The following is a 14,912-nucleotide window of genomic DNA, read 5'->3' on the forward strand; positions in this document are numbered from 1 at the left end:
GGAAGCGTACAATACAACAAAATTAATAGACACATTCCCTGCCCATAACGAGCTTAAATCATGAAAGAAAGCAGAGTTGCATTCATTAACTGAGTCCAATTAACCACGTGCTTCATCAGATTCATCAAATGGTTCCCTGCATTCAAATGCATAGCTGAGCAACTTGAAATAAAAATACATCTATTGTATTTTCTGAAGAATAATGAAGGGCCTGTGTTTCTTTGAATACCACGCTGTTCAGGACACTCTTTATTGTTCTCAGGTTTGCTCTGTGTTCAAATTCTGCAGGGACTAGCGGCATCAGTGGTGAAAGCTTCTAAATGAATAATGTTAAATAAGCGGAATATTTTTCCTTCAAAAGAGTCATTTCATTAAAACTACTAAAGGACTTCAAATAATGTGTTTCTTAGACTAAAAATGTCTAAAATATAAGGATTCCATTTATTCAATAGTGTTTATTGAGCACTTACTATGTGTGGAGCACTGGACTAAGCGCTTAGAATGTATAATTCAGCAACAGATAGAGGAAAAGTTACCTGTAACTAACAATTTTGGTAATTGAAGAAAGTGGTTTTCTGCAGTTCTTATATAGTTTGTTTTTTGCTTTTTTTGCAGAAGTTTGAATCCCACTTTTGTGAATTTTAAGCTTTGGGAATCAAATAGCTTGGCATGTTTTCTGAAAAGATTGTTTCAAGATCTAAATGTATGGATTATAGTCATATATGACTGATACCAATATGACTTGCTTTAAATCGTCCTTGGGAGTGGATCTGCAAATGTATGCACAGGGTATATTTAGCAAATATGAATGGAAAGCATTATGTAAGTGCCTCTTTGAGAAAAGAGGTAAAGAACCACAACATACACCATTAGCAATTCCTATAAAATATATCTCATAAAATGGATAGAACAGAAACTCATTTTACAACTTCTTTCATCCTTTAATCTTTTTAAATCTCCAGATTACTTCTGTGATATTTTAGTTTACAGTGAGTTTCCCCTGTCATGGAAAAAGTATCAATGCAACGTCAATAAAAACGGAGCTGTAGGAAAATCTAGATAGCCATGATTTAGATGTAAATAAATTTTAAAGGAAAATAGCATACGTCAATAGGCAAACATTTAGACATACCTCTTCTTGACCTTGATTCCAAACTCCCATACTTACAAAGGCATACTTTACAGGTGGAGCTAGGAATTTTATCATCTGGTGAGCTCCTTGTGGGGCTGGAATGTGTTTTACCAACTCTGTTGTATTGTACTCTCCCAAGCGCTTAGTACAGTGCTCTGCACACAGTAAGTACTCAATAAATATGATTGATGGATTGATTGATTACAGAACTAAACATTTTTGATACTGAAAATTTGCAATGGCAGAGTTGAATTTAAATAATTTAATAATAATAAAAATAATCCTTTTTTCAATTCCCATCCTGTTATGTACTCCTATTTGAAATTTATTTTAATGTCTGCCTCCCCAGTAGATTGTAAGCACTTGAGACTAGGGATCATGGTGACCAACTCTCTTGTATTCTACTTTCCCAAGCACTTAGTACAGGGCATTCCACACAGTAAGTGCTCAGTAAATATTGATTTCTTGATTCTTCATCATTTTAACACATCTCAAAGAGAAAACTATTAATAGGAATTCAGTAACAGGTCACTAATCATTTATAAAATAAGGTCGTGATTTATGTCTGATGCTAAAAAAAAATAACTGCTTTGTTTAAAATGACACCTCTGAACATTCAACTTTCTATATCCAGATAATCTGAGTCACACAAGAGTACTCCCCTATAGGAAAATTCTAAGAAAGAGTTCATCAATACATTCATGTTATCCAACAGTGCAGAAAGCAAATCTCCATCTTCCTAAAATTACTACTGTATTGATCCTGGGTCTTGCAACTATTACCAAGAAAGATTTAGCACTTACTCTTATTTGAAAACAAATGCTGCAATTGGCCTTCTATTTATAATTTAATAAATAAAAGGTTTACATTCCTAGTCCTTCCTCAATGTTTTCCCTTCCTCCTTTCCTCCCTCTCCTTTTTTCCTTCCTTCTTTTCCTCCCTCCCTCCCTTTTCCTTCCTGTCTCCTCTCCTCCCTCCCTCTCTTCTTCCCTCAGTTGCCTCTGCTCTCTCTCTCTCTCTCTCTCTCTCCTCTCTCCACACACACACACACACACACACACGCGCGCGCGCACTCACACGCATACACACACACACACTCAACTCAAACATTAGGTATGAAAAGCCATCTGTGACATATGTTTCAGAAAGTACAAATCTGCTACTATGAGAAGTCTGGACTTTCAGCCCACTTCCATCTGGTGTTCAGCCAGAAAAGGAAAAAAAAAAGTTTTAAAAAGAACTAGTCTCTTTTGTGTATTTTTTAAAGGTCGCGCAGAATTCATATTTCAAATTTTATCTCTCTAACGCTCCTGGAAATATTATTTTTATTTGCAATCGATCCTTAGAAAAGGTTAGCCTAGTACACCAGATGTCCCACACTGTGTAGTGAAACCAGAACTTTTAGCCATCCAATTGAATTCGGGCGGCACTCCCGGATCGTTTTTAGATATGAATTTTAATTACCATGCATTAAAAAAAATTCAAATTCCGATCAACAGGTTTTCGTAGGGGTTGCAAATACTGCCCAGATGACGTTCGTTTGGGCCACAGTCAACAACCGAAAGAGCGCCTTATTCCTAGATGAAGCAAATAATCTCCTCCAAAGGCAATAATAGAACATTGGATGCAGTCAAAGGGGAGGTTATTCATTAAGACCCTCTGCCGGTTCTGAATATTCAGTGATGCGGGTAATAAATCGAGGCCATCATGCCCGTAAGGATATATGATTTCCCCGGTGCCTCGCCCGCTATTGGTTTCAGTGTTGGGTGGATGTTATAAAGTGAAGCGTAGCCTAGTTCCCCTGTCATTCTTACATCTCCTTGGCTCTGTGGTCGCCACTGCTCCCTAAAGCACCGGGATGAAACGAATGACAGTCCCAGCCTCTCCGCCCCGCTGGAGGATGCAAGAAAATGAGATGCAAGAAAATAAAAATAAAAAACCCACCTCGCAGCCCCCTGTGAGAGGGTCACCCTTCCTCTGGGGGAAGGGGAGGCAGGGGAAGGGAGGTGAAGGAGGTGAATTTCAAGGCCACCTTTTCCCCAGCCGAGCCCCTTCCAGCTATTGAGAAGCAGCGAGGCTCAGTGTGGAAAGATCCCGGGCTGGGGAGTCAGAAGTCATGGGTTCTAATCACGACTCAGCCGTTTATCAGCTGTGTGACTTTGGGCAAGTCGTTTAACTTCTTTATGCCTCGGTTCCCTCATCTGTAAAATGGGGGTCAAGACTGTGAGCCCCACCTGGGACAACCTAATCACCTTGTATCCCCGCCCCCCACGCCCCCAGCCCTTAAAGAACAGCGCTTTGTACAGAGTAAGCGCTTAACAAATACCATCATCGTTATTATTACTGAGTTTGCGTTCGAAGAAGACGCTGTCTGTTATCACCAAGAAACAGGAGGCAGCCTTCCCCCACACGCTTTCTTGGAGTTCTCTTCTTTTTTCCCTCCTTTGTTACTCTGCAGGTCCTGGAGGAGGGGACGCATCCACAATGTGGGAGCCTTGTTTTGAGTGGTTTCTAAGCCCGGACCCCTGTAAGTGGGGCAAAGGGATTCTGCCTCTCCGAGGCCCGGACCCTGGGCCAAAAAATGCTGGGACTCCCTGCTCCGGGATAAATTCCCGGGGTGGGGGTGGGGGATGGGGAAAGGGGATGGGCAAATCTCAGTGCAAAAGGGATTTGGGACTCAAAGGACCCGGGTTCTAATCCCAGTTCCGTCACTTGCCTGCCGTGTGACCTTGATCAAGCCACTTCACTTCCCCGTGCCTCAGTTTCCCCATCTGTAAAATGGGGATGGAGACCGTGAGCCCCACGTGCGACGGGGATTGTGTCCATCCCGATTACTTTATATCTATCCCAGCGCTTAATCTGGTGCCTGACACCTAGTAAGCGCTCAACAAACAGCACAGTTATTATTATTATTATAAGGAAGGTGCAAATCGCTGAGACTGTGCGCCCCACGTGGGACAACCCGAAGAGCTCGGATCTATCCCAGCGATTAGAGCAGTGCTTGGGACGTAAAGGAAGAGTTTAAGAGATACCGGAATCGTTATTAGTATCGATCCTCCAGCGGGGTCCGACTGCTGCAGGACCTCCACCCTTCTAGGACTGTGAACCCGTCGTTGGGCGGGGATTGTTTCTATCTGTCGCCGAATTGTACTCCCCAAGCGCTTAGTACAGTGCTCCGCACACAGAAGGGTGGCCTAATGGCAAGAGCCCGGGCTTGGGAGTTAGAGGTGGTGAGTTCTAATCCCACCTCCGCCACTTATCAACTGTGTGATTTTGGGCAAGTCACTTTACCGTGGCTCGGTGGAAAGAGCCCGGGTTTGGGAGTCAGAGGTCATGGGTTCGAATGCCGGCACTGCCGCTTGTCTTCTGTGTAACTTTGGGCAAGTCACTTCACTTCTCTGTGCCTCAGTCATCTCATCTGTAAAATGGGGATTAAGACGGTGAGCCCCACGTGGGACAACCTGATCCCCTCGCATCCCCCCTAGTGCTTAGAACAGAGCTTGGCACCTAGTGAGTGCCTCCGCACATAGTAAGCGCAAAGAAGCAAGTTTTGCCTTAATGGAAAGAGCCCGGGTTTGGGAGTCAGAGGTCGTGGGTTCTAATCCCGACTCCTCCACTTGCCTGCTGTGGGACCTTGGCAGCGTGGCTCAGTGGAAAGAGCCCGGGCTTGGGAGTCAGAGGTCGTGGGTTCTAATTCCTCCTCCTCCACTTGCCTGCTGTGGGACCTTGGGCAAGCCACTCAACTTCTCTGTGCCTCAGCGACCTCATCTGTAGAAACGGGGATTCAAAAGATGTGAGCCCCACGTGGGACAGTCTGCCGACCCCGCATCTGCCCCAGCGCTCGGAACAGTGCTCGGCACATAGTAAGGGCTTAACAGAGGCCATCATTAATAGTATTATAAAGTCCCGCCCTTCTTATCCTTCTTTAAGTGCTCAATGAGGACGAGGGAAGGGGCGAAGGGAGGAGGGGATGGGGCGGGCCGGTTGGTCTCCTCCTGCCGGAGTCCCGGGGGTCCCCGGCGTCCAGGACGGGGGGTCAGCAGGTCGCCCAGCTCGGACGGGGCAGGGTGCACTCGGTCCCTCTCTTACCTCCACATTGAAATGCGGCTCCGCTGGGCAGACGGCGGCACATACAATCCCAAGGAAGGTTTGCAGGAGGAGGAGGAGCCCCTCCAAGCTCCGCAGGCGATCCGGCCGGCTCGCAGGACTGGCCGCCAGTCCGACCATAGTGACCACCCCGCCCGGCCCCCCGCCCCCGGCTCCGTCCGGCCGGGAGACCCGAGGGCCAGCGCACGGACAGCACCCAGACGGCCCACACACCGGACCCAGAAAGAAGAGGAGCCGGAGAGGAGGGCAGAGGGGCAGTCCCCCTTCCAGCTGCAGCGCGCAAAGCGCAGGGTGGACGGGGCCGGGCGGGGGCGGGCGGGGGGTCACCGGCTCCCGGAGACCATCCCGGCGGGGCCGGGCCCGGGGTCGTGCCGCCCAAGTCCGGCCGCCGCCGATCGATCGATCGGTCGATCGATCCCCGGACGCCGATCGGTCCCCGCTCCGCAGCAGCAGCAGCCGCCGCCGCCGCCGCCGCCTTCTGCCCGGCGATGATCCTCCTCCTCCTCCTCCTCCTCCTTCTCCTCCTCCTCCTTCTCCTCCTCCTCCTTCTCCTTCCCTTCTTCCCTCCCCTTCCCCCTCCCCCCGCCTCTCCTCCAGATCCCCTCCCTCTTTCCTCCTCCTCCTCCTCCTCCCTGTCTGCTTTCCCCCCTCCCCTTCTCTTTCCTCCACCCCTCCCTCCCTCTCTCCCTCCTTCCCTTCCCCCCCCTCCTCCTCCTCCTCCTCCTTCTCCCTGTCTTTCTTTTTCCCCCTCCCCTTCTCTTTTCCTCTCTCCCTCCTTCCCTCCCCCTCCTCCTTCTCCAGATCCCCTCCCTCTTCCTTCCCCCCTCCTCCTTCTCCCTGTCTGCTTTTCCTCCCTCCCCTTCTCTTTTTCTCCCTCCCTCTTTCCCTCTCCCTCCCCTCCCCTCCCCTCCTCCTCCTTCTCCAGATCCCCTCCCTCTTTCCTCCCCCTCCTCCTCCTCCTCCTCCTCCTCCTCCCTGTCTGCTTTCCCCCCCCCCTTCTCTTTTCCTCCACCCCTCCTCCTTCCCTCCCTCCCTTCCCTGCCTCCATCCTTCCCTGTCTCCCTCTTTTTCCCTGCCTCCCTCCGCCTCCTTGCTTCCCGTCCTGGGCCAGGAAAGGGTCGTCGCCCCCCTTCCCCGTCCCTTTTCTCTCTCCCTCCAGAATGTCCACCCACAGTCTGCATCTCGGCCCCTGCCAGGCCTACCCCCGACCCCCCACAAACACACACACACTCACACTCGCCCCTCTCCCCCGACCATGTAGCTGACACACGCATGCACACCCCCATCCTCCCTTACACACCCCTCCGGCACACCCGCGCTCCCTATAGGAGGCATCTCTCTTCGGGCTTGCCACCCCCTGGGGCAGCAGTGCCAGGCTGCTGCAGGAATGCACCCACCCCCGGTCCCTGGTGAGAGGTTTGATCGCCCCTGAGCTCGCCCCGCGGCCGGCTCTCTGGGTACCAGGGTGCCCCGGATGCCCAGGATGCCCAGGATGCCCAGGATGCCCAGGATGCCCAGTCCTTCTATCCCCCAGCCCAGGGCCGTCCTGGAGGAAGAGCCAGCCCGGAAAGCTGGGACCCAGGAGTCCGGGAGACGGTGGGCGGCAGCTAGAGGGTCAGGGACGAGGTCCCCCCCAGTGGACGGAGCAACAGGGAAGGGGCAGTGCCATCTGCCAGGCAACAGTCCCGGAGGGAGGCTGGGGACGCCAACCCAGAAAGGAGCCCAGAGAGGTGCCAACCTGGAGGATGGGAGCAGAGGGGAGAGGGAGGGGTGTGGAGGAAACTGGGGGGTCGGCGGGTGAGGGGCGGGGATGGAGATGGTGAAGGTTTGAGAAGACTTGGCATCAGGAAGCGACACCCGCAGGGAAGAAGTGGCACCAACAGGGAGGAGATCGGGAAGGCAAGGAGAGCTAGAGGCACGATTCGGAAGGGCTGGTGTTCCAGTTGGAAGCCTTCCTCGGCTAAGCTAGGCAGTAAAATAAAGGATTGGGTACTAAGGAATGATCCAGACTATAGTTTGTGTAGTGCTTGGCACATAGTGAGCGCTTAACAACTACCATCATCATTATTATTATTACTACTGGAATTGAAAAGCAAAATAGGGGAAAAATGCAACTCAAATGATGTGATACGTTGAAAAGTCTCACACACACACACCCCAACCCACTCTGACGGGTCCCCAAATGCAAGAAACAGACAACTCAGCTCTTCCCTTAACTGTCAGATACTTCTGTCCTCTGGCTCTTGGATCTATGTAAAAGATAGTGAGGTACAGAATGTAGGTAACTGATCTATAGGCTCTCCCAAGCGCTTGGTACGGTGCTCGGCATATGGTAAGTGCTCAATAAATGTCACTGGCTGAGTGGTTGATAACGCTCAGCAGATATGATGGAACTGTTTCCAGCCACAGAAAAGTAAGGGAAGACATCAGACATCAGGATGGAGTAGTTCTGTCTCTATGTAAAATAATAGTCCCCCCTCACACAGAATGCTAAATACACTGTTCTGAGAGTTCAGTATAACAGAGTTAGTATTATTATTATTAATTGTATTTATTGAGCCCTTACTAAGTGCAAAGCACTGTGTATTAAGTGCTTGGGAGAGTGCAATATAACATCAAACACATTCCCTGCCCACAAGGAGCTCACAGTCTATTGATGGAGTCAGATATCAATATAAATAAATTGTGAGGCTGAAGATGGGGTGAATAAAGAGTGCAAGTCCATGTGTAAGGGTGACATAGGGAGAGGAAAAAGAGGAAATGGAAGCTTAGTCAGGGAAGGCTTCTTGGAGAAGATGTGCTTTTAAAAAGACTTTGAAGTTGGGGAAAGTAATGTTCTGTCAGTATGAAGGGGGAGGGGGTTCCAGGCCAATGACAAGATGTTGGCAAGGGATTGGTGGCGAGGTATTCATTCAATAATATTTATTGAGCGCTTACTATGTGCAGAGCACTGTACTAAGCGCTTGGAATGAACAAGTCGGCAACAGATAGAGACAGTCCCTGCCGTTTGACCGGTTTACAGTCTAATCAACGAGATCAAGGTACAGTGGGTACCTTGGAATTACAGGAGTGAAGCGTGAGGGCTGGATAGTAGTAGGAAGTCACTGAAGTAAGGTATGAGGGGCAAGGTGATAAAGTGCCTTAAAGTCCGTGGTGAGAAGCTTCAGTTAGATGTGGAGGTGGATGGGCAACCACTGGAGGTTCTTGAGGAATGGGGAAACATGGACTGAACTGTTTTGTAGAAAAATGATCCAGGCAGCAAAGTGAAGTGTGAGCAGGAGTGGGGAGAGACAGGAGGCAGGGAGGTAAGCAAGGAGGCTGATGCAGTCGTCAAGACAGGATAGGACAAGTGCTTGGATTAATGTGGTAGCAGTTTAGATAGAGAGGAAAGGGCGGATTTTTGTGATGTAAGGTTGAACAAACAGGATTTAGTGACAGATTGAATATATGGGTTGAATGAGAGAGATAAGTTAAGGATACTGCCAAGGTTATAGGCTGGTGAGACAGGGAGAATGGTGGGGCTGTCTAAAGTGATGGGAAAGTCAAATGGAGGACAGTGTTTGTACAGCACTTTGTACAGTGTTATGCACCCCGTAATGTTCAATCATATTTTTGAATGATTGATTAATCATACCTTGGGGAAAGAGCTGAAGCTGAAGAAGGCACAGAGAAGGACAATTAAAGTGATTAAGGTAAGGGGATAACATCTACATGAGCATAAACTGAAGATTAAGATTCTTCAGTATAGAAAGATGAAGACAGAGGACATGATTGGAGTTTTAAAATCACAGAAGGTGTGGCCAGGGTGAACATGGAATCATTCACCAAATCCCCTTATAATGAGAATAAGGGGGGCCCGACTGAAACTTTAAAGGAGGACTTTGAAGACAGATACTCTGCCATCTCCCTGCAGGGAGACCTTGAGCAAATCACTTCTTTGTGCCTCAGTTTCCTCATTTATAAAATGTGGCTTTAATACCTTTTCTCTTTACCCCTCACACCGTCAGACCCATGTGGGACAGGGACTCTGATCTAGTTAACTTGTTTCTACCCCAACATTTAGTACTGTGCTTGGCAGACAATAAGCACATAATAAACACATTAGTAAAAAGTAGTAGTAAAGTGCTCAATAAATATCATTGATTGATTAATTACGGGGGAGAGAAGTAATTGAGTGCCTTAAACAACACAGTGGATGTGGAAAGAGATGGGAAATCATTAGATGCTTGAGAAGACTGGGAAGTCAGGTGCAGAATGGAGCCAGGGAGATCAGCAAGGAGACTGAAGCAGTAGTAGAGCCAAGATATGACAAATGCCTGGAACAGTGTGGATGGCAAAATTGGGGAAGATTCTAGAAAAGTATTGGAGGAAGAACAGATGAGATATGGTGAAAGACTGAATTTGAAGAGAGGTTATAAGAGAAGGACATTAGGCTTTTGCCAAAGTTATATGATTGAGAAGAAGGAAGGAAAGGTGATGTTGTTAACTGTGATGGGAAAGTTAGAAGGAGATAATTTGGGAGGGAAGGTGAGGAGGTCAGAGTGAGACTTCCTCAGTGGGGTTGAGGTGGCTGGGGTACATCCAGGAAGAGATGCACTGGAGGCAGGAGGAGATGGGAGATTACAGATCAGGAGGGGGCTAGTCGTGGCCTAGAGGTGGGGAAGAAGAAGCTCCTCAAAGGAGTAAGTGCAAATTGAGACAGAAAGGAGACCCAGAACAAAGCCTTGGGGGACCCCCTCGTGTGTTGCCTGTTCTATGATTTGTGTATATCGCTATGATTCTATTTATCTTGATGATGTTGTTTTGTTTTGTTCTGTTTTATTTGCTGTCTCCTCCCCCCACCACCTGCTCAAGTTTAGACTGTAAGCCTGTTACTGGGCAGGGATTGTTTCTATCTCTTGCCAAATTGTACATTTCAAGCACTTAGTACAATGCTCTGCACATAGTAAGCACTCAATAAATACTATTGAATGAATGAATGAATGCTACATATTGGTTGATCTACCCACTTTAGTTTCATCATTTGGGTTTATATTCTTTCAATTTATCTATTGAGTGTTGTAATTTGTGTCCTCTCCTCTCCCTCCCCTAACTGTAAACTCTTAGCAGATAGGAACAATATCTTTTACTTCTATTTTTCTTCCTAAGTACCTGAAACAGTACTTTGTGTACAGTTGCCATGACTCTATAATTGCTTCAGCTCTTAGGTTATCATTTTGCATAATTTAGAAGTTGTTATTATTATTACTAGTAGCAGCGTGACTCAATGGAAAGAGCCCAGGCTTGGGAGTCAGAGGTCATGATTTCGAATCCCGCCTCTGCCACTTGTCAGCTCTGTGACTGTGGGCAAGTCACTTCACTTCTCTGTGCCTCAGTTCCCTCATCTGTAAAATGGGGATTAACTGTGAGTCTCACGTGGGACAACCTGATTACCCTGTGTCTACCCCAGCGCTTAGAACAGTGCTCTGCACATAGTAAGCCTTAACAAATACCAACATTATTATTAGTATGGTCATTATTAGTTAAGCACCATGCTAAGCCTTGGAGTAGATACAAGAAAATTAGATTAGGCACAGTTCTTGCCCCACATAAAGTTTACAATCTAAGAGGAACACATCTACCAATTTTGTTATATTGTACTCTTCCACTTGCTTAGTACAGTGCTCTGCACATAGTAAGCACTCAGTAAATATGATTGATTGATCGAATGATTAAGATGCTAAGTAATTCAAGGATCCTATCCCGATTTTATGGATGAGGAAACTGAAAGATAGAAAAGTTCAGTGATGAGTTCAAGGCCACACAGCACATCAGTCGTGTCTTTAGGACTTGAACCCAATTTCCAGTCTTCCAATTTCCAGGAAAACACTAGGCATTTGTAAGTGGCAGCTCCCCCAAGAAAAATTTATCATCTAAAATATTGTATGAGAAGCACAAAAACAGAAGTTGACAATTCTGAGGTTTAAATCCATTTTACCTTTATTAAAAAAATAAACACATTATCCCATAAAACCTTATTTTTACATATTCCAAAATCCACATTCTAAGTATGTAGCAGATGGTTCACCAAATCTAAAGGAACTTTTAAAAAGAGTTTTGATTGGGGAGAGGATCTGCTGATAAATAAAATTAGCACCGAGAGGAAAAACATTCAAGAAAATAACGACCAATGTTTTCGGTGCCATGTGTCTGTCGCTGCCACATGTTTCAAACATTTAGCCCAGTAGAGCAGTTAGCTTACCACAAATTTCAGAATTTTCTAAATTTTCAGCATCTCTCTCGGTATGTCCGACACCCTCAAACCCTTACTTCTCCCTATTATTTCAGGCTCTTCATAAAACAAAATAAGCATGATGCAAGAATTTGCCATTTGACAAGAATTTGCCATTTGACCTTGGCTGTGTGCGATCGGGAGTCTTTGCAAAGAAAGGTCCTCCTTCTATCTATCAACTCTGCCCAGAGCTATTATTCAAAGGGGCCCAGAGATAGGGAATTGCTATCTCTTGAGAGTGTAAATGTCTCAGCTGGGGCCTAACTGGGGATGTAAGCTTTTTAGGAACTGAGTCGCCTTCCTACTCCCTGGTAAATTAAAAGAATGAAGCCGGGATCATTTCATTTCACTTTAAGTTGCTAATGAAATCTTCCCTTCCCACTTCCTCCCCACCCCTCATCCCTCTTGCTGGAGTACTTTCCTGTCACTTTCTGTCAGATGTTTTTGCTCTTCTCCCAATTTAACTTTTAAACCTAATCTCAGGGAACCAGAGAACAACACATTTGCCAGGAGATCAAGCAATACAGGAGAGGCTAAAGAAGAATTAGGAGGCAAGGAAGAAGAACAATAGAAAGTTAATGAAATCTAATGAAATATTATTCAGGGAATTTGATGTTTAAATCTGCAGCTTTGAGATAAGAGTACTCACACCCAGGATTTAGAGTATATATCTAGATTTTGAAAGGTAAATGGGCGGTATTAAAAAGGAATTGATGTGGGTCGGAAAGAGTGAATTTTTTAAAACGGTATTTCTTAAGTATTTACTATGTGTCAAACACTCTTCTAAGCTGTGGGATAAATACAAGTTGATTAGGTTGGACACTGCTCCCGTCCCACAAGGGACTCACTGTCTAAATAGGAGGGAGAACAGGATAACTAAGGCACAGAGAAGTTAAGTGACTTGCCCAAGGTCACACAACCAACAATTGGCAGAGCCAGGATTGGAATCCAGGTCCTCTGACTCCCAGTCCCATGTTCTGTACATTAAGCCATGCTGCTTCTCCTAATCTATGTGGGGCTCTGTTCTCCTTTAGAGGTGTACAATACAAAGTTAGGTCATTTAGGGAGGAGCAGTAACTTTACCAGGCCACTTGTATGCTATTTTGTGGGTTATTCCTGCCTGAGCATTAATGCTTAATATTCATTCATTCAATAATACTTATTGAGTGCTCGCTGTGAGCACTATAATAAGTGCTTGAGAGAGTACAATGCAACAATAGACACAATGCCCTGCCACAACAATCTTACTGTCTAGTGCCACTCATCCCACACATTCCATATTCTACAGGCCTTTTACCCTGAAATTAGGCCCCTCCATATTCCAGTCCTTTAATCTCAAAACTGTTGATTTAATAATTAATGTTGGTATTTGTTAAGCGCTTACTATGTGCAGAGCACTGTTCTAAGCGCTGGGGGAGATACAGGGTGATCAGGTTGTCCCACGTGAGGCTCACAGTCTTCGTCCCCATTTTACAGATGAGGTAACTAAGGCACAGAGAAGTTAAGTGATTTGCCCACAGTCACACAGCTGACAAGTGGCAGAGCCGGGAGTCGAACCCATGATGTCTGACTCCAAAGCCCAGGCTCTTTCCACTGAGCAACGCTGCTTCCCTTTATAATTTATTATCATGTTTTTCATTAACTTTCAACTTTCAACAGAATCTATGGATGTTTCTTCCTGTGGGTAGGAGTTTCTGCAACTCTCTAATAATTGATGATGATTATGCTCATTATATGCTAAGCACTGTGCTAATTGCTGATGCAGATAGACAATAATCAGATCAGACACAGTCCCAGAGAGAATTCAGGAAGGAGCCCAGAGTCAACCTTTCCCTCTGCCTTTGTCCCAGCTCTGGTTTTAGGAAGAATGCTGCTGCTTACCACCTCTTTTGTAAAGGGCTGGGGAAGAAGAGAGGGGGGGAAAGGAATCTTCTAAATCCCATCAGCCTCGGTGCCGACCTCCCTGTCCCCTGTCTCTCCCCACTCCAATCCATAATTCACTCTGCTATCTAGGTCATTTTTCTACAAAATCATTCAGTCCAGGTTTCTCTGTGTGACCTTGGGCACTTCACTTCTCTATGCCTCAGTTACCTCATCTGTAGAATGGAGATTGAGACTGGGAGCCCCATGTGGGACAAGGGACTGTGTCCACCCCGATTTGCTTGTATCTACCCTAGCATTTAGTACAGTGCCTGGCACACTGTAAGCATTGCTAGTGAGAAGCACTGTGGCATAGTGGATAGAGTACAGGCCTGGGAGTCAGAAGATCATGGTTTCTAATCCCAGATCTAGCGTGGTTCACTGGAAGGAGCACAGACTTGGGAGTCAGAGGTCATGAGTAATAATCCTGGATCTGTAATTTGTCAGCTGTGTGATTCTGAGCAAGTCACTTAACTTATCTGTGCCTCAGTTACCTCATCTGTAAAATGGGGATAACGAGTATGAGCCCCAAGTGGGACAACCTGATTACCTTACGTTCCCCCAGTGCTTAGAACAGTGCTTAGCATACAGTAAGTGCTTAACAAATATCATTAGTATTATCACCTGCCTGATGTGTGACCTTGGGCAAGTCACTTCACTTCTCTGTGCCTCAACTACCTCATCTGTTAAATGGGAATTGAGACTGTGAGCCTCATTTGGGACAGGTACAGTGTCCAACCTGATTAACTTGCATCTACTCCAGTGACTAGTACAGTGCTTGGCACACAATAAGTGTTTAACAAGTGCCACAACAAATATCATCATTATTATTATTATTACAGTGCTCTGCACACAATAAGCTCTCAGTAAATACAATTGAATGAATATCATTATTATTAGTACTCAAGAACCCACACCTCCACATCAAGCAGCTACTCCTTACTTTAAGCATTAAAACACTCAATCACCTTGCCCCGTCTTATCACACTGATTTCCTACTACCACCCAGCCCACTCCTCCTTCTCTACTGCCAACCTATTCACCATACCCTGATCTCATCTATCTTGCTGCTGACTCCTTGCCCATGTCCTGCCTCTGCCCCCTTCTTATCTGATAGACTACCACTCTCCCCACCTTCATAGACTTATTAAAATCACATGTCCTTCAAGTGATGTTCCCTGATTTAAGTGATACCTCTTCTGCATTACCCTCGCACTTGGATTTTTACCCTGTATTTACCCTACCCTCATTCTCACTGCCCTTGTGCACGTATGCATAACTTATTTTAATATCTGTCTCACCCGTTAGACTGCAAGATATTTGTGAGAAAGGAATATGTCTGCCAGCTCTGTTGCATTGTAGAGAAGTAACATGGGCAAGGATTGTCTCTATTTATTGCTGGATTGTGCTTCCCGAGCACTTAGTACAATGATCTGTGCACAGTAAGTCCTCAATAAATACAAATGAATGAATGAATGAATG

General features: G+C 46.2%; 1 protein-coding gene across 1 annotated transcript in view; it reads right to left on the minus strand.

The window, feature by feature from the left end:
• The window catches only part of MMP16 (matrix metallopeptidase 16), a 278,169-nt gene extending 272,659 nt beyond the window's left edge, over nucleotides 1-5,510 (minus strand). The window contains exon 1 of the mRNA XM_007669580.4: nucleotides 5,222-5,510. Coding sequence (XP_007667770.2) covers nucleotides 5,222-5,359 — 138 coding nt within the window. The 5' untranslated portion in view covers nucleotides 5,360-5,510. The remainder of the gene's footprint in view (nucleotides 1-5,221) is intronic.
• Between the last annotated feature and the right edge of the window lie 9,402 nt (nucleotides 5,511-14,912).

The sequence above is a fragment of the Ornithorhynchus anatinus genome, chromosome 4 (genome assembly GCF_004115215.2).
Source record: "Ornithorhynchus anatinus isolate Pmale09 chromosome 4, mOrnAna1.pri.v4, whole genome shotgun sequence".
Classification (NCBI taxonomy): Eukaryota; Metazoa; Chordata; class Mammalia; order Monotremata; family Ornithorhynchidae; genus Ornithorhynchus; species Ornithorhynchus anatinus.